The sequence below is a fragment of the Arachis hypogaea genome, chromosome 3 (assembly GCF_003086295.3).
Source record: "Arachis hypogaea cultivar Tifrunner chromosome 3, arahy.Tifrunner.gnm2.J5K5, whole genome shotgun sequence".
In the NCBI taxonomy this organism is placed as follows: Eukaryota; Viridiplantae; Streptophyta; class Magnoliopsida; order Fabales; family Fabaceae; genus Arachis; species Arachis hypogaea.
This window is the reverse complement of record NC_092038.1, coordinates 139687769-139712695: the sequence shown is the minus strand read 5'-3', so window position 1 is coordinate 139712695 and position 24927 is coordinate 139687769. Positions and strand designations below refer to the sequence as shown.

The 24927-nt window shown below is 36.5% G+C and overlaps 5 protein-coding genes and 1 non-coding gene across 7 annotated transcripts; 3 read left to right on the top strand and 3 right to left on the bottom strand.

Moving 5' to 3' along the window:
* Positions 1-7524: 7524 nt before the first annotated feature.
* LOC112734603 (DNA replication licensing factor MCM3) lies at positions 7525-12489 on the top strand. Of its 2 annotated transcripts, none has more exons than XM_025783992.3 (16): positions 7525-7694; positions 7793-7902; positions 8010-8218; positions 8507-8637; positions 8718-8956; positions 9042-9278; positions 9428-9582; positions 9664-9872; positions 9990-10155; positions 10230-10432; positions 10629-10688; positions 10782-11053; positions 11231-11305; positions 11508-11646; positions 11734-11796; positions 12061-12489. In XM_025783992.3, the coding sequence occupies exons 1-15, from the start codon at positions 7629-7631 to the stop codon at positions 11791-11793; spliced, it is 2331 nt and encodes a 776-aa protein (XP_025639777.1). In that variant the 5' UTR covers positions 7525-7628; the 3' UTR covers positions 11794-11796; positions 12061-12489. The 2 variants fall into 2 exon arrangements, with proteins under 2 accessions (XP_025639777.1, XP_025639776.1); XM_025783991.3 differs by having other exon boundaries at positions 11734-11837.
* Positions 12490-12678: 189 nt separating this feature from the next.
* LOC112734605 (uncharacterized) lies at positions 12679-14033 on the bottom strand. The gene is made up of 3 exons (XM_025783994.3): positions 13911-14033; positions 12990-13272; positions 12679-12881 (listed from the first exon to the last, which is right to left on the bottom strand). The coding sequence occupies exons 2-3, from the start codon at positions 13240-13242 to the stop codon at positions 12847-12849; spliced, it is 288 nt and encodes a 95-aa protein (XP_025639779.1). The 5' UTR covers positions 13243-13272; positions 13911-14033; the 3' UTR covers positions 12679-12846.
* Positions 14034-14173: 140 nt separating this feature from the next.
* LOC112734604 (uncharacterized protein At4g18257) lies at positions 14174-16356 on the top strand. Its single transcript, XM_025783993.3, has 3 exons — positions 14174-14451; positions 14795-15115; positions 15789-16356. The coding sequence occupies exons 1-3, from the start codon at positions 14174-14176 to the stop codon at positions 15961-15963; spliced, it is 774 nt and encodes a 257-aa protein (XP_025639778.1). The 3' UTR covers positions 15964-16356.
* Positions 16357-16720: 364 nt separating this feature from the next.
* Positions 16721-16804, bottom strand: TRNAL-CAA (transfer RNA leucine (anticodon CAA)). The gene has a single exon. It is a non-coding gene; the product is annotated as a tRNA-Leu (tRNA).
* A 1159-nt stretch (positions 16805-17963) lies between these two features.
* On the bottom strand, positions 17964-20331 carry LOC112734602 (uncharacterized protein At2g34460, chloroplastic). Its single transcript, XM_025783990.3, has 4 exons — positions 19712-20331; positions 19296-19415; positions 18453-18725; positions 17964-18347 (listed from the first exon to the last, which is right to left on the bottom strand). The coding sequence occupies exons 1-4, from the start codon at positions 20027-20029 to the stop codon at positions 18192-18194; spliced, it is 867 nt and encodes a 288-aa protein (XP_025639775.1). The 5' UTR covers positions 20030-20331; the 3' UTR covers positions 17964-18191.
* A 1490-nt stretch (positions 20332-21821) lies between these two features.
* Positions 21822-24846, top strand: LOC112734600 (urease accessory protein G). The gene is made up of 6 exons (XM_025783987.2): positions 21822-22248; positions 22361-22421; positions 22706-22907; positions 23071-23192; positions 23305-23409; positions 24567-24846. The coding sequence occupies exons 1-6, from the start codon at positions 21992-21994 to the stop codon at positions 24648-24650; spliced, it is 831 nt and encodes a 276-aa protein (XP_025639772.1). The 5' UTR covers positions 21822-21991; the 3' UTR covers positions 24651-24846.
* Positions 24847-24927: the final 81 nt, after the last annotated feature.

Genomic DNA, 24927 nt, shown 5'->3' with positions numbered 1-24927 from the left:
TTTGTCTCTTTCTTAGCCGCCTTATATTTTTCCCAGTTATCTGCATTGCGGCATAAAGACCACTCTTTAAAGCATTCCCTTTTTATCTTTATCTTTTCTTGTATGCTCGCATTCCACCACCAGGACTCCTTGTCTCTTGGTCCTATTCCTTTAGATTCACCAAAACTTTCTTTTGCTGTTCTTCTAATAACTTCTGCCATCTCCCTCCACATCTCTTCCGCACTTCCATTTCCATCCCACTTTGCCTCTTCTCCTACCCGTCTTAGGAAGCTTCTTTGTTCCTCACCTTTCATCCGCCACCACCTCGTCCTTGGGTTCTTCGTATGATGTCTTTTCCTCAACTTTTGCTCGACGCGAAAATCCATGACGAGCACCCTATGTTGTGTTGTCAAACTCTCTCCCGGGATAATTTTACAGTTAATGCAAAATTTCCGGTCGACTCTCCTCAACAAGAAGAAGTCGATTTGAGAGCTTGTCATGCCACTCTTATAGGTTATAAGATGCTCGTCTCTCTTTTTAAAACATGTATTTGCGATGAGAAGATCAAAGGTTGAGGAAAAGTCCAAAATAGTTTTACCCTCGGCATTGATCACCCCGAAACCATGGCCTTCATGAATACTCCCATATCCAGTCACTTCTCTCCCAACATGGCCATTTAAATCTCCTCCTAAGAAAATCTTATCTCCCAAAGGTATGCCTTGAACCAAACTCTCTAGATCCTCCCAAAACCTTATCTTGTGTTGTTCGTCCGAACCCACTTGCGGTGCATAGGCGCTAATCACATGGAAAGCACCTCCCTCCACCACAAGTTTGATAGAGATGATCCGATCTCCCACCCTCTTGACATCCACTACGTCCTTCTTCCACTGCTTATCCACAATTATTCCAACCCCATTCCTATTCTTCACCTTTCCTGTATACCAAAGTTTGAAACCAGAAGTATCCAACTCCCTAGCCTTTGCACCAACCCATTTCGTTTCTTGTAGGCACATAATGTTAATCTTCCTCCTTGTCATGGTGTCCACCACCTCCATGGACTTTCCTGTTAGAGTGCCTATGTTCCATGTCCCAAATCTCAACCTTCTGTCACTTCGACCTTTACCTTTTACTTTGTGAACTAGCTTATTTACCCTCGTCCGTTCACGAAAACGCGAGAACCCTTGCTCATTTAACACTACATCTGGGCACCGATGCAGCGGCTCTTGCTTTGACACCGTACTCGAGCCATACGGCGCGTTGCTTCCGGGCAACGACCTAGCTTTAGCGCAATAATGTCTTTGATTCATGTCATGGGGGTTCGGCTATATTTTTATGTTGGTTGCCGAAGACCTAACACAACCCTCCTCCTTTATCCAGGCTTGGGACCGGCTATGTACCGCAAGTGTATGTAACATAGGCGGAGTTAATCTTTGTACTACAATAATGAATTTTAATAATGGTATGTTATTAATTAATATAAACTCTGTGTAAGTCTCTGCTATATAACAAATGAGATGTTATTATTTGTCTGATTGATATATATATATATATATATATAGTACAATTGTGTATTGTTGATTAGTTCAGTACATTCATCAATTGCTTTAATTTTGTTGTAAAACTATATAAGTTTAACTTTTCAGTTTTCAATTGCTTGGAGTAATATGGATAGTGATGGATAGTGTTAATGTTTCTGAACCAAATCATACGGCAAATAAGAGAAGAAATTTATTAGCAATATTTGAGGTTGTAGTAATAACAGTTGTTGGATTATTTCTTTCCTTCTTAAGACTGTCAAAACATGGTTATATATAAATATATTGATTGATAATTTGGTTATATTATGTAGAATTAATCGCTTGGAAGACCATCATGTATGGATAAATTTTTTGAACACACTCATACTCACAAAGTGGATAGGATTTAATGGGTTGATGAATACTCTCGAATGACAAAGTTAATTTACCTTTTTTCATTGTAATTGATCTTTTTTGTAAATTGGAATGTGTGAAAATAAATGACTTGATACCTTCCTTCGTTATAATGTTGGACTTATTTTTTTCACATATCCCCTTAGCTTTTGCATTATTGATACTTATAGTAGTTTACCCATCATTTCTCCTCGTTGTAGGATATATTTCAAGAACGCATGTTTCAGGCCGAGCAAGAGCGGCAGGCTGCTATAGAGGCTAGTGTAATTGATCCACCGCCTGTCTCTAAGAAAGCATATGGATTGAGACAGTGGGTGAAAAATAAAAAGGTAGGGTATATGGTATGGGTGAGGTAAGGGACTCTTCCATGGTGCGACCTTGAGTTGATGGGCCAACCATGACCACCAGCACCGATGTTTTGGATCTTAAAAAGCATATTACAATACTCAATAGAAAAATTGAATAACGTGCTGCTAAACATAGAGAGCTTGAAGACCACTACCAAAGAGAGAAAAGAGAGTGGCAATAGATTGTTGAATCCTTGAGGATCTCAACACCAGTAATTATCAGTTTAGTAATCAACTCAGCAGCTTGACTGAGTATGTGAGGGCCATGGGTCCTAATAGTTCTAGATCGCGTATTCTCCCACATCCTCCTTTTACTTTTCTAAGCTCCCAGAAAAGCACAGCCCCAAGTAGAAAACTCTAACCTATTCTGCAGCCACTAGGACAACCACAGAGTTCTCAAATGAAGGATGATTCTGATGATCTTGATGACTCAGATGAGGATTATTTAGACGAGTACGAGTAGGGTTATTTACTTTGCTTTGAATATTTTGTATTATTAGTGGATTGCAATTTAAACGAATATAAGTCTAAGTTTAGTTATTTATCTTATCTTGAATCTTTATGTTAGAGAATCATTTATTATTTTGATAAGTTTGTAAACTCATTATCTAATATTTAGTATAAATTTTATTTTTATATTTAAAAGTTTATTTGCCTTGGTATCTAATATTTATTATGAATTTTATTTCTATATTTAAAAGTTTATTTGCGTTAATTGTCTACTAATTTTCAAATGAAAAAATAATTAAAAAATATGGCTATTAAAATCGACGGCATCGTTGTCGTTTTTTAAATTTAAAATAGACAAAAGAAAATGAAATATAGACGATGGACTTGTCGATATTTTAATAATTAAATCGACAGCTATTTCTTCAATTTTAATGAATCAAATATCGATAGAAACGTTGTCGATTTTATTAAGTAGGTAAAATTCTCGAACTCATATTATAGACGGGAAGATTGTCGATTTTATTCAAATATTATCGATGGTAAGGCAAGCCATCGATTTTATTAAAATTTTGAAAAATCGATAAATTTAGAAATGACCGTTTTTACCGTCGATTTTTAATATTATCAATAGTGTTGTCGTCGATTTTAACGGTATATCTCGTAGTATGGATATATCTGATCTTATCTGTAAATATGCAGATCAGATCCAAACTTAAAAAATGAAAATATTAAATCCAATTTGATCCGATAATTTTAGTACAGATCAAATCAAAATTTTGACCATATCTAATTTGATCTCAATCTGCATTCGCCTCTATATATATATATATATAAAAGATATTGCTTTTAGTAACAGCTTTTGGTTCCTCTTAGTGCAGAAGGTGAGATAGACGAGTATTTTGTTTTGCCATATGGTGCATATAATGATACATTTGTTTGCTGAAATTGATCCATATCTAAGGAGATGGTTAGATATTAAAATTACCAAAAATGCTTTCTGTATAGAACAAATATTCACTAAATATTTGTTTATAAATATTTATATAATTTATTTTATTTTTAATATATATTCTATATTTATAGTTAATTTTGACATATATTTAATATAATTGTACAATTTAAAATTTAAAGGTTGAAGGCTATTTGTTCACTTGCAAGACTAACGTTTTATAGTTTTTAATATGTAAATCCTGTCAATAAATAATAAAATTTTTCCCTTGCTTTTGTGGTATACTAGATTAGCTTTTTCTTTTTGAGTAATTACTTAAAAGTTTAATTATTCTTTCGGTCTCTATAGTGTAAACCCCGTTAAATTAGTAAATAATTAGTTTTTAATAAAGAAAATTAGAAATGTGAATATTATATTAAATTAGGATAGAGCTCGTCGAAACGAAAATTTTGACATTAATTTCGAAAAATTCGGCCCAAGATGGGACCGAACGGACAAAACCGGTTGAATCGGGTCCAACCCAGACCCGTGGCCCAAACCGGCCCAGCATTTAAGTAAACCGAAGCCCTTCTCCTCCCCAATTCAGTAGAAGTGACGCTGAAAGCCCTTCTCCTCTGTCCGAGCTCCGATCGCCGCACCGTTTGCGACCACGCGACCACCGCGTCGAGCTCTATTTTTCTACCGGAACAATTTCATAGGTAATTCGCTTATTCACTCTTAGCCTCTTCTTCTCAAAATTTCGAAAAAATAAGTGGAGGTATTGAATTTCTTTGCTCTTTGATGTTTTAGGATCCAATTAGCATGAGGAAAACGTTCACTCTTGCTTATGTAAAGTTTAGGTAAGGTAAGGATACCATAAATCCTATTTAATTTACTGAATTTATGCTTTGAGTATTAAATTGGGTATATATGTGTTATAAATGTGTATTAGGTTGTGAATAAATAATTGGAGCTTGAAATTGTGAATATCGGAACGCGGAGGAAGATGTTTTGTGGAGGTTTTTGGGGCTATATTGGTTTTAATAAGTTGCCTTGATCATTACGAAGAAACCGGCCAAGGTATATGGTTTAGGTTTCTTGCATTTAATATATAATGTTATATGAAAACATAGGCTATATAACCATAAGATAAGCTGTAATGCGTGGAAATGTATAAAGCTTAGTATTCTTGATATCTATGTTGAGGTTGGTTATATGTAATGATGATGGTTGCTACATTGGTTTTGATATGGAAAATGATTATGTTGGTAGTGGTATGCTTGAATATATGTTGAACTAGTGTATGAGGAAATTGTTGAAAAGTGAGAATGTGACTTGTTAATGTGTGATGGATGATAGAATGGTGTAAGATCATGTGGCTGGGATATTGTATGATTTAGAATTGGTTACAGGTGAGGAATGGCTAATATGTGAATGGCAAAGCAATGAGATGGAGGTTTAATGTGATTTATAAAAAATTAGTTTTTGGCCGAACTTCGGCGGGCTATAATTTGGTTTCTGGACCCTCAATTTGTTTCCAATTTATTTTAAATGAAAATTGGGTTTGTAAAGTTTATGCCATTTGAAGAACGGAAGAAAAACGATTTAAAACAATTAAATTATGCACGTCGGAAGTTTTGGTGTGAATTATGTCATTATGCAGGTGATTATGCAGCTTTCTGGTGATCTGTTTTTTTGGAAAAACGTACGTCCACGCGTACGCATGGGCATGGACATTTTGGTTGTGCGTACGCAAGTGGCCCTATGCCTACGCGTAGTGAGCCAGCATGCATGTCCACGCGTACGTATGACAAGGGGACGCGCGCGCAAACTGCATTTTTACACTCCCACGCGTACGTGTGGCCTCTTTTTCAGCAAACATGATTTTTCTGAGTTTTAAACTCTATTTCAAACTTCTAAACCTCTATTTTCATTCCTTTAGTCATAAATAATAGTATTAAACCTGATAATCAGATGAAGTTAGGAAATGGTGATAACTTGGAGGTGAAGTAAAATTGAAAAGTGACGAATTGATTATGAAATGTTACAAAAGATCATGTGTGATAACAATCAAATGAATGATCATGTATGATACTTGGCTTGAATAATTAAATGATCTAAGATACGAGATTCTCTAGGTAAAATACCGTGGCTCGCCACCACGTGTAACAGGTTGAAAACTCGATACTCTGTTGACCCTATGACGTAAGGGTGACCGGGCACTTATAAATTTCCGGGAATGGTACCCTATTGAGCGATTTGATATATATATATATATATATATATATATATATATATATATATATATATATATATATATATATATATATATATATATATATATGAGAAAAAGCTATGCATAGACTCATGGGATGCGCGTCGGAGGACAGTCCAAAGGTTTAGCAAACCGGACTTGTCGGGTTGGCTTGATAATATATATATATATATATATATATATATATATATATGAGAAAAAGCTATGCATAGACTCATGGGATGCGCGTCGGAGGACAGTCCAAAGGTTTAGCAAACCGGACTTGTCGGGTTGGCTTGATAACCGACAGATGAGACTCATCAGCCATAGGACAGGCATGCATCATGTGCATATTACTTGAATTACTTGTTTATGCATTAACTGGGTGTGCCTAAGTGTATTTGCTATGTTAAATGTATATTTGCTATCTGCAGTATTTGTAACCTTCTTGTATTTGCCTTTATCTGCTTATTTGTCTGTGATATGTTATCGGAGATGGAGGTATGGAGGAAAGGCAATGTGACTTAGATTCAAGATTAAGTTAAGATAGGCTTAGCTACTCTTAGAGAACCACCTTTTATGACTTCTGTTTAATACTTTAAGCTTTTTAAACCATGAGGTGACACGTGTCACCAAAGGTCCACGTCATCAAGCCACGTTAGCGCACCGTTAACGGAAAACGGGTTAGGGACTAATGTGGTGCAATTTTTTCAATCTTAGGGACGTTATTGGTACAATTGGAATCTCAGGGACGATTTTAATACACGACATCAATCTCACGGATCACTTTGAGGATTTACTCGATGTCGATGGCATTGTCACAGTGGTTTGAAGAGAATGGTGTGACGTTCTCCTCCCTCCAAGTCTGTTCGTGTTTGTGTGACTCAGTTCTCTGGTTTTGTTTTTTTTCATAGCTAAGAAGAAAAAATTTGAAAAATCATTTAAAAAAGAGAAGATAAATGGTTACTCACGTAAGGATATTTTGAAAATTTTACTCTTCTTATCATATCAGACACTCTATTTTGCCATATCACTAATATCTATTAATGATTTGAATAACGTTAACTAAAAAGGTAGAATTTATGTGAATCGAAATTTTTTAAAGTAAAATTAAAACAAAGTAAACCTTATGAGTATTTTTAAAATTTGTAGTAAATTTCAGGACAAAGAAAAAAAATATTTTCTCGTTTTTATTTTAAACATTCGGTAAGTATGCCTACGTAATTGGATTAATCCTTTTCATGTTATACTCGTAACATAGTTTGTTGATGACGAGAAAACCCCGGCTTAAATTACTTTTTTATCCTTCCAGATTCAGACCCTGATATTCGGTCTCATAAAACACCACTTGATTATGAAGTCATTAGCAATTTCTCATGATTGATATTTAAGGCCAAGACATTTTTTTTACTGGATATCATTTTTAAGAAGATATTGGGTCTAGATAGTTTTCTAGTTGTTTTAAAAAGTAAACTATAGTTTCTTTGGGTACCAAAGGCCCAAAGCCCAGAAGTGAAAGCTGACCATGATCGTACCGGACCAGACCAAGATAAAAAAAAACGAGAGCGGAACCGGACAGACCGGTCATTTTTTCCCGCCACGACGCGGGCACCTGACTCCATTTTCCCGCCAAATCTAAAGCCCTAGCATCGCTGAAAAAGAACGAACTCCCTAAACTCTTCTAGTCTTCTCCCTCCATCGCCATTTTCTGCTCTCTTCCTTTCTCTCTCATCAGCAAAATGGACTTGAACGAAGAAGTCAGGGCAGCTCACAAGCGAGAATTCGCCGATTTCTTGGACCAAGATGTACGATTCCATCAACACTCTCCGATTTTCCCTCGTCTTTTCTTCTTCTCTTTTTTTCGTTGTTGGGTTGCTGAGTGAATCTGAATGAATGAGTGCAGGTAGGGAAGGGAATTTACATGGACGAGATCAAAGCGCTCATCAATCACAAGCGCCGCCGCCTCATCGTCAACATCTCCGATCTTCACAGCTTCCGCGACTTGGGTAACAGGTTTCCACTTCTCTCGCACTACTAAAACTTTCTCTATAGCTATACTTACTTCTTAAGTTTCTTTTTTATATATATCTTTTAAAATTTTGTATCCATTTTTCTTTTAGGATTCTGAGGAATCCGAGCGAGTATATGCAAGCTTTCTGTGATGCGGTGACTGATGCTGCTCGTGCTATTGATCCCAAGTATTTAAAGGAAGGGGAACAGGTGCTTGTGGGTTTTGAAGGACCTTTCGTTTCTCGCCGAGTCACGCCAAGAGAGCTTCTCTCTGAATTCATTGGTTCTATGGTCTGTGTTGAGGGTATTGTCACCAAATGTAAGCTTACATCCCTCTTTCTTCTCTAAATTTATTTCTCTTTCATAATAGTTGACTAAATTATTACAATCAATAAGAGGTTGTTTAATTTTTGTTAGTGTCTTCAATGTACTGTTTTGCCTTTGGTACAAGTACTCACTTGGTTTTGTCTTTAGGAAGTTGTCCATATTTGTTGTCGTATCCATTTGTCTTTGATTTAAAGTGAATTTATGTACAAACAATCACGATATTGAGAATAATAAAACTCTGGTTTAGCATGCTGAAGCTAACAACCTAGTTCATTTATAGGTTCGCTTGTAAGGCCAAAGGTTGTTAAAAGTGTTCATTTCTGCCCCACCACTAGACAATTCACCAGTCGAGAATATCGTGATATTACATCCAACATGGGCTTGCCCACAGGGTCTGTTTATCCTACAAGGGTAATCTCAAACTCCATCCTGTCCGTTATGATATATAAGTTACCACCGGATGTTTTTTACTGATTAAATGCTCGTTGTAGGATGAAAGAGGCAACTTGCTGGTGACTGAGTACGGGTTGTGCAAGTACAAAGATCACCAAACCTTGTCCATCCAAGAAGTTCCTGAGAACTCTGCTCCTGGTCAGCTCCCAAGGACCGTGGATGTCATAGCAGAGGATGACCTTGTTGATTCTTGCAAGCCTGGAGATCGTGTGGCTGTTGTAGGGATATATAAGGCTCTTCCAGGTAAAACCAAAGGAAGCGTAAATGGAGTATTCAGGTAACTCTAGACTATATACTATTACAATTCCTTTGCGCCCCTTGCATTCCTCAGACATGAGTTTGATTGATTCATATGTATTCAGGACTGTGCTCATAGCCAACAATGTGTCTCTTCTCAACAAAGAGGCTAATGCGCCAATCTACAGTCCTGAAGACCTGAAAAACATAAAGAAGATAGCTGAAAGAGATGATGCATTTGACCTACTTGGTAATTCACTTGCACCTTCTATATATGGGCATTCATGGATTAAGAAGGCTGTGATTTTGTTAATGCTCAGTGGAGTTGAAAAGAACTTAAAGAATGGCACTCACTTGCGAGGGTTAGTTGTTTTTCCTTATCACCTCTGTTGCTGACTTGCTGTAGGTTGCATTATAAAGCTGTGGTTTATATATTCTTATTTTGCATTCATGTCTTGCAATATTCTTTGCATATGAAATTCACAATGCTACTTTGTCTTGCTTCTTTTAGTGACATCAACATGATGATGGTCGGTGATCCCTCTGTCGCCAAGTCCCAACTCCTAAGAGCAATTATGAATATTGCTCCTTTGGCCATATCAACTACGGGTAGGGGTTCTTCTGGGGTTGGTTTGACAGCAGCTGTTACTTCAGATCAAGAAACAGGTAAAGATCCTTCAATACTAATTTCCATATGGAACATATATTATTACGTTTGCAATGCAAATTATAGTTACTTTTCACCAGGGGAAAGACGCCTGGAAGCTGGGGCAATGGTTCTTGCTGACAGAGGTGTTGTCTGCATTGATGAATTTGACAAGATGAATGATCAAGATCGTGTTGCCATACATGAAGTTATGGAACAACAGACTGTGACTATTGCAAAAGCTGGCATTCATGCATCACTTAATGCACGATGCAGTGTGGTGGCTGCTGCAAATCCCATATATGGAAGTGTAAGTGGCATCCCATTTTTTAATTTGCCATCCAGTTTAAAATTACTAAGTTTTGAACATTTTATGCTGAATGTATGATTTCTTTTAACAAGATGGCTTTTCTGTGTGGTTCTACAGTATGATCGATCACTTACTCCGACAAAAAATATTGGACTTCCAGACTCCTTACTTTCTCGGTTTGATTTACTGTTTATTGTGTTGGATCAAATGGATCCCGATATTGATCGTCATATATCGGAGCATGTCTTGCGTATGCATCGATTTCGACCTGCTACTGATGGAGGTAGATAACCCATTTTCAAATGCTTGATATACATGATAGTGAACATTTTTATTTAATTTATCTCCCCAAAGCAGGTGGGGCAGCACTTGATGGGAGCTCAAGGTATGGAAGAGAAGACGAAGCAGAGACTGAATCGTCTGTGTTTGTAAAATATAACAGAATGCTGCATGGAAAGAAGACTGAAAGGGGTCGCAAACGTGATACTCTCACGATAAAGTTTCTTAAAAAGTATATCCATTATGCTAAGCATAGGATTCAACCTGAACTTTCTGATGAGGTGATGTGCCCTTTCCGCTTCCTGTTTTCAAAAGCATTACCATCCTGTTATTTTTTGCTCATTTTAAAGCCTGTTCATCTATATTGCAATTGCCACAAATGAATTCTTCCTCTTAAGACTGATTCTTTAAATGGTGGTTGCGATTACATCCCATCCAATATATTCACGTGTGACTAGATCTGAATTTTATCTACAGGCTTCTGAGCAAATTGCCACAGCATATGCTGAGCTCAGAAGTGCCAACTCAAATGCAAAGGTGAGCATTAGCTGCTAGCCGAAGGCATATCAGTTTTTTTGTTATTGTACAGATGGTTTAAGATTTTATTGATATCTTTTTGGCTTCATGCAGACTGGAGGAACACTTCCTATAACTGCCAGAACGCTAGAAACTATAATACGTCTCTCAACGGCTCATGCCAAATTGAAGTTGAGCCGGCAGGTTTCAAAGTCTGATGTTGATGCTGCTCTGAAGGTTCTTAATTTTGCAATATATCACAAAGAATTAACAGAAATGGAGGAGCGTGAGCTAGAGAGGGAAAAAGAACTTGAGAGAAAGCGTAAGGCGGAACATGATGCTGGTGGAGATGATGGTGCTGATCATGGTCCAAGAACTCGAAGAAGGTGAGCAATGATATACTTTACATTGTGGAGAAACTCATACTTCCATATTTTAATCCAGAAGCTAAATTATGTCATAAGGGCATTATTGATACCTCGACATTGACGTCTCCTTTCAGTAAATTAGTTGGTTATTAATGAAATCTTGAGACCCTCGTTTTCTTTGTTTCTGTTTGCTAGGTCAACGTCAGATGCCATGGAAGTAGATGATGATACACCAGCTGCTCAATCTGCAGCCAGTCTCACTCCTGAAAGGTCTCTCAACAACTTTGTTTGAGAATTTATTTATCCTCCGAAGAGATTTTGACATCCCGCTAAATTACTAAATGAATGAAGAACTATTTTCTTTAGCATCTTGGAGGATGTTTAATAAGATCTTTGGGATTTTCTATATTATTATTTATTATATTTCTACATGTTTTTTATATGATGTAACTTTGTCTGCATTGACATGTAGAATCGAAGCGTTTAATTCTCTGTTTGGTCAGCACATGCGTGGCAATCGCCTGGATGTTATATCCATTGCAGATTTAGAGACTGTTATCAAAGGAGCTGATTCCAGTTACAGCTCCCAAGATATATTGGACCTACTAAAGGTATGAGCTTCCGTATACTTTGTTGTGTCCTGTTTTCCGCATGAACTCCAATACTCCATTATCATTGGGTCTTTTTTGGAATTTCAGAAATTGGAAGATGACAATAGAGTGATGATAGCTGATGGAAGGGTGCATATGATATCATAAGATGTAAGATGGGTTGAACAATCTCTTGTACAAAAATTCTTCTGGCAAGTATGCGATTTCATAGATCAATGGCTTTTTTTTGTCATAATCAAAATGTATCTGCCCTGTTATTTTATTTATCCAAATAGTCTATTCTTATAGCCAGGAAATAAAAAAACAAAAATGAGGGTGATGAACGCATGAGTTTAGATAATTTATTTGAAAGATTTTGACGAGGTTTGCAGTTTTAAAGCTTTTTAATTTTAACATACTATGAATGAATTTCAGGGAGAAGAATTTGATGTTCGCATCCTCTGCAGTCGACATGATGGAAGGGATTTTCATTCTCCAGAGTTTGTCCATCTTCCTTTCATTCATAGTAACATTCAACCAAAGGAAAAAACAAATGCAGTGGAGCTTGTAGGAGTCAGAATTTTATGTAATCGACCATGAAGATTGTTGTTAACCTTAGTTTATTTTTTGTTTTTGGGTAGTTCTCTGTTCATATTAAGGCACCATATTCATATGCCTGATTATCTATTTCAGTACGGGCAAGTGGTCTCACTTGAGCATTTCTCTGGTCACCCACTAGCTTAAAACCGCACACTCTAAAGCAATCGACATTTTATCTTTTGTTGCTGAGTTGTACATTTTCGTGATTCGTGAAACTAAATTTCCATTTTCTACCCTAATGTTACCAGGGGATCCAACGAATCATTACATGGATTGGGATAGAGTAGTGACGGACAAGATCCTGCATACAGCTTGCGCGGTGTGTTTAGTCTAGTGTTCTGCAAAGATAGTTTATCATTTCCATTTCTTTCTCATACTATACTAAAACCGCAAAATACTAACCTTTCCCTATAAGAGTTCATATGTGTGATTTAGTGTGAATGATAAAGTAAATGTGCAAAAGGATGTCATAATTATAGGTGCTGTTTGAAATCTCAATGCCTCAAATTTCCCCAAAAGAAAAATATAGTCACACATTTAAATTTTTTCCCGAAAGATCACATAAACACCCTAAATTCAATGTGTGCGGAGCACAGTGGACATTGCTTGCCCATCACGAGTTTACTTATCGAACTCCCATATAACCCCTCCATCCTCTGCAGCAATAAAAAACAATTTTATGGTAAGAATGTCCAATATGAAGTTTAAACTAAGAACATAGTCACTGGTTTCCAAACAATCAAAAGAGAAGAGAGCAAGAATACCTTTAACTTTCTTTTCAATCCAGGCCTCCACTAGCATTCCAGCACCTACTCCACCAGCAATGCATATGCTGCAGAAGCCGAACGCCTTCCATAATGGCCATCGAGGAAGAAAATAGTATTCCGGGATTTGCCTAACTTTCTTGGGGAGCCGTTTCTTCAAGGCCGGTTTAGCACTAGGATTCTGCTGCATCTCACCACCAACAGCTTTCCAATCCACCCCTTTGAAGGGATCCTTTGCTTCTTCACTCCCCATAACAGTTCAATTAAGGCTTATAGCTCTAACCTGATTTAGTCGGCATATTTATGGTTTGTGGGGGGGCATAAATTATGTTAGTGATGGATAAAAACACACGAATGAAAGAAACAGCAGCCACGACTTTTCATAAAAACGGCATCTGGATTCAAGGTGTAGCAATGGTTCCTTGATGCACCAATCATTATAAATTGTGCTTGGATAATGAATTTTTAAAGTTTTACAGAATTTTAAATGCTATTAAATTTAATTCATCAATTGAACTTGCTCATCTACAAAATTTCCCGAAAATTAAACCTAGTAAAGGTAAGCAGGGAGAAAACTATAAAATTCAAAGAACTCATATTTCTTCGAGGCATTTAATCAAACACCTTCGTTGCACAACCTAAACATTCCTTCCAGACAACCCCTTCAAGCTACATATTTGAACTATCAATCATTCCTTTGATCAAACCAAGAACCATCATACTTGTGCACCAATTTCGAGGAAGCAGCTCACATTCGGCATATTCAGAGTCGTAGGAGAATCCCATTAAAACCCATGATTAATAGAATGCAATAGTGTTAGTTTTAGTTCAGGATTATAGAGACTGCAAAATATCAACCCAACCCGCTTAATACTGAATTCAAAGAGCTTGCTTTATTAAACAGAAGAGTGAGAGAAATACCTGAGACTCCTCCAGAGATGTCAGTTTCAGAAGCAGCAGCAAAGGTGATGAAAGAGCTGGTCACCGAGAAATAGGGGTGAAATTGCAATATTGCATTTTTGGAGTATACTAACCCGGTTTATTTAAGTCTGGCTTAGTGAACCAACCGGTTAAAACTTAAAAAGCGTTGTTAACGAAATTAGCGCGAAGGAAACCCTAGCAATTGAAATTCCCAAATCGGAGAAAATCAGAAAACCCTAAATCATTCCGAATTAGGTAGTGGAATGGGGGAAGAAGGGAACGGGAAGAAGAGGATGGTAGTTGAATCGCTGGGATGGCTAACGGAATCGTCGATAATGCCGAAGAAGCACCGCGCCATAGAGGGCGTGGGTGCGTCGTCGATGATGGAGTTGAAGGCCGAGCTCTACAAGTCTCAGGAAGATTCCAAGAAGTCTAGGGAACTCGCCGGCCCCGACGCCGAGTACCAACGCGCCAAGAGCAAGATCGCTCCCAAAGATTCCTTCTCCGCCAAGAATTCTGGTGTTGAAGCACGCGATCACAAGTATGTTACCGAAATTTCTTCCATTTTCTGCTTAATTAGAAGTTAATCCGATTGGTTTATTTCAATTAATTAATTTGGAATATTATGATAATTCCGTTGTGTCTTGATTTGAATGTTTTATTTTCCAATGTTATGAATTGTCATGTCCATTGAAATTGGCACCGGCTAGCTTTCGTGAAAATTTTTATTGAAATTTTGTGGCTAATGATGATTAATCTGGATGTAATGATTTGGCTTTCATTTGTTTTTTTGTCGCAGTCTTACTTGATTCTTTGATGTTTTTGTTGTTGTAATATGTTGTATTCTGCTATTGTGAGCTAAAGTCTGGATGCTGATTTTGCAGGGATAAACTTGAGTTAAAAGCGGTTAATGATGGATCAGTGAGCTATGCAGCGCTGGAGAGGAAGGCCGAGCTGTATGAAAAGTTGGTTAGAGGTGAGCTGTCTGATGAAGAGGATCAAGAGAAGTATTGTGTAGATTTTTTTCGTAAGGGTATTGAGCAGGATGAGTTGCCACAGCTGGAAAATCGTGATGCTGCTGAGACTGTGCTGCGAGAAAATGAAGTCGCTGATAATGATGCTTCTGTGATGTTGGATGTGAAAAAGGTTGGGCTGGGGCGAACAGTTGGAGCTGTTGATAATGCTGAGCATAAGCGCAATATCTGGTATGGGATTGATCCTTTTCTTTTTATATAAATAAATGTTGGAGTGATTTGTTTTCTGAAAAGGCCTTTTTTATTTGGATTTAGTGGTTAGGAAGGATGAGTTAATGCAAAGCTTTTAAATCTGTTTGGCAATAGTGGTGAAAATGGTAGTGTTTTGAGTCTTCAGCTGTTCGAATCAGGAATGAGAACTGAGAAACCCAAATCTAATCATATACTGGGATTTCTTGTGAAATTCTCTGCATTCTTTAGGTTGAGCTTTGGTTTTTGGAGGAAGTAGTTACAATAAGTTGTAGCTGATATTGTTTACCCTTCTTTAACACATCCTCTTTGTGGCTTTCATAAGGGCAAGTTGTTGAATGGTGTCCAGTTCAATTGCTGGATTGAGTTAACTATTATGTTGGCAAGCATTATAATAATAATACATGCCTCAACCATAATATGGTAAATACTTTACTTGGTAAAGTAATTATTCATTCTATTATGATCTTCTGGAATAACTTAAGTATAGGAACCTCTAGGAAGGCAACCATGAAAATGTCCATTCTATCCTTTTTGGGGGAAGTCAAGAGGGGAACATAGGCTGCTTCTATGTTTCGATTTCCGCTGTGAACTTTACTGTTTAACATCGTGAATCTATGCTAATCCAATTGCTTTAATGATTTTTGCTTTGCAGGGAAGTTCATGAAGAAGCTAATCGAGCAAGAGAAAAGGCCTCTGAAATCAAACATCGCAGACAGGAGCAGGTAGCTGCTCATCGTGAGAAACTGAAACAAGCATATCTTCGGAAGAAGCTGGAGCAACTGAAAGCCACAACCAAAGGACTTGGATCTGACATAAAGAACACATGATGACTACACCAAGTGCTAAAATAATTTATGATGAATCAGTGTCTGGGAAGCTCGATTTTTTGTTTTCTTATCTGAAGAAGGGCATGTGGAATTGAATGTGAAGCAGACCAAAAGCTCTTCATCATGAGGAATTTTTGTCCTTTTTTATGTCGAAAATCATTAGTTCCAACAAACAAACAAAAAGTAGAAAGTGAGGATACAGGATAAAGGGAAAAGGGTTGGCAAAAGAACCACAATGTGTTACTCCCATGTTGTACATGATGTAGTTTGGTCATTGTTTACATGAAATATTGAATTTCGATTGAAGGTAAGAAAAGTGTAAAACAGTTAAAACGAGGGAAAATATTGGTTGTCATTCTCTTAATATCTTTGTGCCTCAGGCATGTTGCCAAATATCAATATTCTTATTTAATCTCCATTTTTGTCGTTAAATACTCAAATTGTTAAAAGCAAAACTACGGCATTCCTAACTCGATGATCCTACATTGACCTATTTCAGTGGACATTTCCAGAGAAAAAAATTGACCTAGTTTTGGCTCCTAGGCAGATTGTTCGATGATTGGGAAGCATAATAAATTGATATATTCGGGGTCGAAAGAACAAAAAAATGGTTGAATACTCTCAATACTCATATAAAGTAATGTAATGTTGGTCCAAGAAACTAGCATCTAATAGAAATTGTCTTGGAAGGAAGTGGAAGATAAGTTACAATTTCAATGAGGAAAAACTGACGGAAAAGAAAAAAACCATGCAAAAATGTCAGAAGTGGGATTTGAACCCACGCCCTCTTTCGAAGACCAGAACTTGAGTCTGGCGCCTTAGACCACTCGGCCATCCTGACATCGACGTTATAACTGGTAAGATGTTTAATGATAAGCAAAAATAATAATTGACTAACTATTGAAGATATATCGTGTAGAATCCCTGGGTTTGATTTTATATGCATATATACTATATCCGGCACTGCAATTTGGTAACAGTGTCTCTTACTATATTTTATTATCTCCTAAGCTTCATTCATTAGAAGTTAGAACTTTTTTCCCCTGTTGATTGGTATTTATTAATCACTCATAAGACATAAAGAATTATCCTGACCATTGTTTTTTATCTGTTAAGATCCTTTTTGCCAGCTAAAGAGGCTCAGATTACCTAACACGTTGTTCCCACAAATTTATAAAGCACCCTCCTCAATAATTTGAAGTGTAATAAGGGCAACATAAACTCATACCAAGCTACGTGTAGCATTGTTTTTGCATCACTTGCACGAGCAGCATACTTTTTAAATGATTTATCTTTGTTACTTTACGACAAAGTTTCTATATATTTTGCATATTTTACTATTGACAACCCTGCAATCGTATTAGCATGCTTAATAATGCTTATGATTCAAATGCTTATTAACCCCAACACATTCAAATCATTATGTTTACTGTCAAAGCTGCACATTACAGCTTAAAGTTGCTAACTTGTCTAAAATATCAACAATAAAAGGAGTTGTAGTTTTGCATTTTCATTTTCCATCTCGACTATTTGAAAGACAAGTTAGCATCACTTCACTTGAAGTTCTTTGATCAAGTGAGCGAGCTAACTGAAAAGATGGAAGCTTTCAGGGTTGCCGTAGTTTTCACTATTTATGTTATGGCTATGCTGTTTCTGGTTTGTGCTCATTGTGAGGTGGCGGAGCGTGTAGTTGAAGATGTTGCTGCCATTCCCCCAACACCGATGGAAAGCGCAGGAGTGTATCACAGTGCTGAAGCTGCTCTTGGTGTTGCAGCTTTTGCAGTTGCTTGGTTCATCTAAACCTGGTAATCTGTTGGTTGAGAGAGTAGACAATGGCATGCTTTGATTCTTTTATTTTCATTAGGTTTGTGTAAGGAGAGTTGGAACATGTATTTCATCTAAATATTGTGATTTGACATTTAAATTATGTACCTGTCAAGTGTCCCATCTATGCTAATATTTACTTCAAGAAACTCCTAAGAATCTAAATCTGGAAAATGTTGGATAAAGAGTACTCAAAGTGAATTCTTTATCAATGATTCCGCCTTAACTCATACACAGTAAAAAAAAATATATGTCTAAATATATACACATATCATTCTTCCACACCAATTAGGTGAAGCAACAAACGTGGGAAGAGATGACAGTAAGACATGATATTTGTTACAAGAAAGCAAAAGAACCCCAAAACTAATTCGCCAGTCTGCAATATTGAGAAGTCATTGCTGTCATATGGAACCAAAAAGATCATGATACGAGCGCTTAGGAGCATCAGGGCGAGCCACTATCTCCACAACTTTATAAGATGCCTCAGGATAAACCAATGCCTCCACAGCTACCTCTGCAACTTGATCTCTGGATATGGAACCCTCAGAAAGAGTATCCTGATACAAAGAAAATCAATTCTTTTTTTTTCCCAAAATGGTTCTACAACTAGACTAAAATTACCTTGTGGAAATGCAATAGAAGGTCAGAAGTGTAGTCAATACCTCTGGTTCCATAACAACGTTTCCAGAAGGAGGATCGTTTTTCAAACCACCAGGTCTAATTATCGTGTAATTTATGCCGGATTTCCTGATATATTGTTCTGCTTGTAGTTTTGCTACTAAGGTGAGTCCAAAAACATTGAGAAAGATATAAGCTGGATTAAGTAGCTGTCCCATTGCTGCTCCATTGACTAAGATGGAACTGATAAGAATGAATCTGTTAACATTACGTTTCCTGCATGCTTCGACTAGGTTTACTGTGCCAAAATTGTCAACCTGAAAAAACGTGGACTTTGGTTATATGACAGCACTGCATAATCCACCCTTCCTACAATTTTCTTTTGCTTTAATGGTGAATTTAACTTTGTAATTCAGTTATTGTTCTCATGAACTCATCTTGTTTACACGGGACAAACAGTCATAATATTTCCAACAATGGATGCAGTGTGGGAATCCACATACATTGCAACTCAAAGAAGGGAATCCAATATCATGTCACTTTACTAAAACAAGAGGCACAGCATGAAATCAAAGTGCAGAAAACATACATGGAAAAACTAAATCCAGCTACTTTCACACGATTGAAGGAAACACATCACAACTTTGTTGTATAATGTACCCACTTTCTAGTACATACAGAACCAGCTTCTCCAGAACTTTTAGCATCATAGATTCAGAATTAACGAATGTGCTTGCACCAATGATCACCTTGAGTTCACATAATCAAAATTTCTACTTGACCAAATCGAGACCAGTAATCAATATAAGCTAATACTAAAAGTGAAGGGCACTAACATATAACAACAAGGTTATTCATTCAACTACTACATTATCAAAATGACAAACCTTCCATGGAGCAAGCAAATCCCACCCTGGCCGAAAGCCCGTGGCGCATACTACTGCATCCGAATCATCACCAATTGCTTCAGCTAGCTTGTCAGAACCTTCTGTGACATCCGCTTTTACCTGCACACAAACTCACTCATTGACTCATGATACAACTAGTCTTAGTGGTGTAGCTACATTTGAGTTACCTAACCAGTGAATATAGTTGTACATTAACCCTAAATGGCCACTGTGACTAAAAATTGAACTGAATTATAAGATCTTGATATGAACATTGGTTCAACTAGAGACTAGTTTTAGTGTGTTACACCCTATAATACACAAAACATCATCTTTAGTCATGTATTCATGTACCTATATCAAATACTGTTACTTTAAATTTCTTAAATTTTCTGAGAAATAGAAAAAAAGCTTACAAATTGAAGAGAGGGGTTGTTAGAGGAAAGTGAGGCCCTGGCCTTGTCTAAGTCTCTAACCCCAGCCTTGACAGAAAAACCCTTTTTCAGCAACTGCTCAACGATCCTCTTCCCAGTGCTTCCAGTGGCTCCAGCAACAAAGATCTTCTTCTTCTTCACATTCAAATCCTCTTGTTCACGTGTTTTGTCTTCCACTTGCTCTGTGATCTCACTCGCTTCCATGTTGGCGAAATTGACAAGTGAAAGAGATTTGGGTGCAGTAGAGTTGAGAAGGAGTGTGTGGAAATTTGGATATCTTAGAAAAAGAGGAGCAGCCATTGACACTGCTGCCACTCACAAACATGCATTAGTCACTCCCCGTCTTCTGTAATTTGCAAATCAGGCGCTACAAATCTGCCACGTACTCCACATTATTACGAGTAATATTATAACCACACTTTTCAATTCTTTTTGAACACCACATTTTTAGACGGGGAATAAATTACCATTTGTATCCATGAAAGATATAAACGCGTATTCATATAAGAATAAAACGATAATTGTATCCACAAAAGATAGCTTTTCTCAAGCTCTGGTTGCCTCCTCAGGCTCTGTCGCGCTCTGTCATAGTTAGTAAGCTCGCCTTAACACTTCTCTATTCTTTCTCTCTTATTGCTTTTTATCCTTGTCTTTGCTGCGATTTTAAACCGCCGCTAAAAGGTTTTACGGCAGTTCATCAATCGCTCCAAAGAGACCCTTTTCTTGAAGACGCGGCGGTTTTTTAAGGGTATTTTAGGGTTTTCTAGGATTTTCTAGGACAGACATACGACGCGCACGCGTAGCCGACGCCTATGCGTGACCATGTAAAAAGTCCAGTGATGCGACGTGTGACTGACGCGTACGTGCTGCAATTTACAGAAAACGCTGAGAACGATATGTGCTAATAATACCCTAATCGACCAATTGTGTAACCAACGTCTGGGTACTCTTGGCACATGGAAGCCATCTTCTGTGGTTATAATTGTCGTTTTATTCTTATATGGGTACATTTATCAGTATATGTATCTTTAATGAGTACAAATAATAAATTTATTCTTTAGATAGAAATAGAAAAAATATGCTACTTGAGCTATAATTTTTTATTAATTTAATATTTTTTTATTTTTTCAAGAATAAATTTTTGGTCAATTTTATAATATTTATGAGTTAATATTTAAATTTTATCTAATTTATTTTTTATAATAAATTTAAATTTTTAAAATTATTTAATTTTATATTTTTAAATTAAATATTAATTTTGTAATATTTTTTAATAAATAAACACTATTTTTTAAACACGGTAGCATTTACGTAATTTTTTATAGAAGAAACTAGTTTTTAGGGAATGATAATGTTAGTTTTAAAAAAAATATTTGAATAGTTTTTTTCAAACCTCTAAAAAACAAAAAAATTATTTCTTGGTTATGCACCTGCACGGGCACGAATACGATTATGAAATGGGCTCATTTTATTGGTAATGGATTAGAAAGGTGTATAATGCATAATTATAAAAAATTAGTATATTTTTTATAGATATGGAGATAATTATTTTTTTTAATTAAAAACTACAAATGGGAGGTTCAAATTTTGGATAAGGATAGAAAATTGAGGGTCAGATTTTAGGTAGAATAAAAAATTGAGTGTCAATTTTAAATAGGGATAAAAATCTGAGGATAAATTTTGAGTAAAAAAATTAAAAAAAAAATTCAAAATCCTCAAATGGGACATGTTTTAAAAAATTTTTAATATTAAAGTATAAATATAAAGGTCAGATTTGTAAATTTTTTAAAAAAAAAATAAAAAACACAAATCGATCAAATTTATAGTGTCCATATAAAAAAAATATACTAACTATCCACATTATTATAAAACACCAGTCGCACTCCAATACAAAAAAATAAAAAGCATTATGAAATGTGATATCAAGTTTCTTGTTTTATTACTATGGAGTGTCACGTTTTCACATTGAGAAAAGAGCTTTGGGTCCACATTCCTGGATCAGATCATCAGATGCATAATAAGGCCAAATTTTTTATTCCTATTTTAAACAGTAATAACTAATAAACTAATAATAATAGCATTGAAGGGCCGAGGGCGCTTTAAGAAAAGCTGCACAGTGCACCTTCTCATAACAGGGTGCACAATAACATTCAGTCATTCACCCCACTGTCCCCAGTTTGTATTGTACATTTCTACTGTATAGACAATAGAATCTCCACTTTTCAGTTTCAGTATTGCAGATTTGCAGCATCGAATTCAACTATGGCTTCAGGGGTTGAGCATAGCCATGATCATCACCATGACCATGACCATGACCACCACCACAACCACGACTCAGGTAGTAATTCATGGGTAGGAAAAGATGGGAGGGTGTACCATAGCCACGATGGACTCGCACCGCATTCTCACGAACCCATATACTCACCTGGCTACTTCAGCAGAAGAGCTCCACCTCTTTCCGACAGAGACTTCAATGAAAGAGCCTTCACTGTTGGTATTGGTGGACCCGTCGGCACCGGGTCCGTCTTTTTCTCTCTCTATACAATTTCAATTCATTTAATTCGATATTGTTTCCGTCTAATTTGAATTAGAAATTCATGGAAACCATTTTGATTGGTCTCGGCAATGCAGGAAAACAGCATTAATGTTGGCACTCTGTGAACATCTTCGAGATAACTACAGTCTTGCTGCTGTAAGTGTAATGAAATTTTGGCATTCAAGTCATTATTTGATCTTGTAGACAGTTTTTTACACAGTTCATACATAATTTCTTTGTTTGTTTTCTCTGTGAGACCTTTGTTTTTCAAAAAATTATCCTCAAATTATTACTAGGACGAGACATTGAGATAGTAAAACTTGTAGTGTTTTCAAACTTATAAAGATATACAATTTTCTTCTACAATATATTATCATGTTCTTGGTTTTACTGTATGATGCATTTTCTTTTACCATTTTGGAAATTACATTTGTTTTCAGGTGACAAATGATATATTCACTAAAGAAGATGGTGAGTTCTTGGTGAAGCACAAAGCTCTTCCTGAGGAAAGGATACGTGCTGTAGAAACTGGGGGCTGCCCGCATGCCGCGATTAGGGAGGACATCAGTATTAATCTTGGACCATTGGAAGAGCTTTCAAACTTATACAAAGCAGATATACTTCTATGTGAATCTGGAGGAGGTATTTTTTCCATGAATAATTGTTAGCTATACTTTGAATAGGGCTAAATGTTTTCTTTAACAAGATTGCTTGTTATATATCATATTACACATATATATTTCATCACCTTAGAAGTTGAGCTCAATAAAAAAAAATTTGGATGCTCACTGAACTTCTTCTGCAGATAATCTGGCTGCCAATTTCAGCAGGGAACTGGCTGACTATATCATTTACATAATAGATGTATCTGGTGGCGATAAAATTCCTCGGAAAGGTGGTCCTGGAATCACACAGGCTGATCTCCTTGTAAGTGATATGCATGTCTGTTGAACTAGCACCCAAACTGATTGATATATATTTTCTTCATGTGTGAATTTTCAAATGTGATTATGGAACTGATTGGACATGACAATTCCAGGTGATAAACAAGACTGACCTTGCAGCAGCCATTGGAGCTGATTTGGCAGTCATGGAAAAGGATGCTCTTCGGATGAGAGATGGGGGGCCATTTGTCTTTGCACAGGTTAGTTAACTTCATTGTTTATTTGGGTAATTAGTGTTAATTTTACTTAGATCTGCCTTGTTAATTTTCTTTTTCTTTTAATTCTTGCACCCTTTGTGGCGTTATAAATCATAGCTACAACTTACTGGATAGTTTTGTTCATGAAACAAATGCTAGCATATTGATTTTGTTTGGATGGTATATACTAGGTTTCACAACTGTCTCTGAATCAATTTCACTCTAGCTCTTCTTTGTATTAGCGACTAAGTAAAACAAATTGAGTTAATATTCAATTTGACCTCTGAAATTTGAGGTCGAACTCAAATTAACCCCAAAAATTATAATTGACTCAATTTAGCCCCCAAAATTTACAATAGTAACTCACGTTAGCCCCTGAGCTGATTTCTGTAAATGGCATATTGATTTTGCACGTTAACTTGTTAAGATTTGGACTCCTTACTTATTCCATGTGACTAAGACCTACTAGACCTCCTAGAAGTTTGATCGGCTTCAGAACATTCTCGTGAAGACGATAATAACAAGTTCAATTTAAAAATTTTACCGCTTTGGGAGCAACAATCAAGGTTTTGGAACTCAAATCTTGATCACATGGAACCTGGGTGAGAAATCCAAATCACAATAAGTTAATGTACCAAATCAACACATCGTTAACGGGGATTAGCTCAAGGGTTAATGTGAGTTACGATTATAAATTTCGGGGTCCAATTTGAGTCCATTGAAATTTTAAGACTCAAATTGAATCCGACTTCAAATTTCAAAGGGTCTAATTGAATATTAACTCCAAAAGGAATTAAAACGATTAATGAAGTTGGAAAAGAAGTATCACCTTTCCCAAAAAAAAAATGAATGTCCTCTTTTTCACACATTAAACCCTTTGCTTGGAGTGCAAAACAGGTTAAGAGAGAAAAAGTACCCTGCATTTGATTGCAGTTAGCCAGAAATAAAAAAGAATCCGTTAATACAAAGTGAATGCCTAATCTCGAAGACGTGAATATGTAATATGTTAATCGAACATGTTCTTATCTCATTATCTGATTTCGTCGTTGATTTATGAAACTCCGTCAAGGTTGACGTATTGGTTTATATTACGGAAGATTGTAATCTTTTTCAAATTTTAGTGTCTCCCTCCGTTAAAGCTCGTTTTCCATTTTGTGCAGGTGAAGCATAAGGTTGGGGTGCAAGACATTGTGAATCATGTTTTGCAGGCTTGGGAAAGAGCTACAGGGAAGAAACGTCATTGACATTTTCTTTGAAATGCAGCTCCCTCTTATGTCTGTCTTTTCATGTTAGCAGCTTCGAAACTATGATGTTCCCCGTGTAAACCGGACCTCTTTTGTTGTGTGCCTTAATTCATCTTGGTGGTTTTTGAATAGACAGATTAAACAGTTCGCATTTAAGTATATTCGTTGGCTTGAATAAATTCACTTTTAGGTTCAATTTTTTTTCTGGGTCTAAAGAATAGTAATTTGAATCAACCAAAAAATTAACGCTCATCTGCATATATATAATAAACCAAAT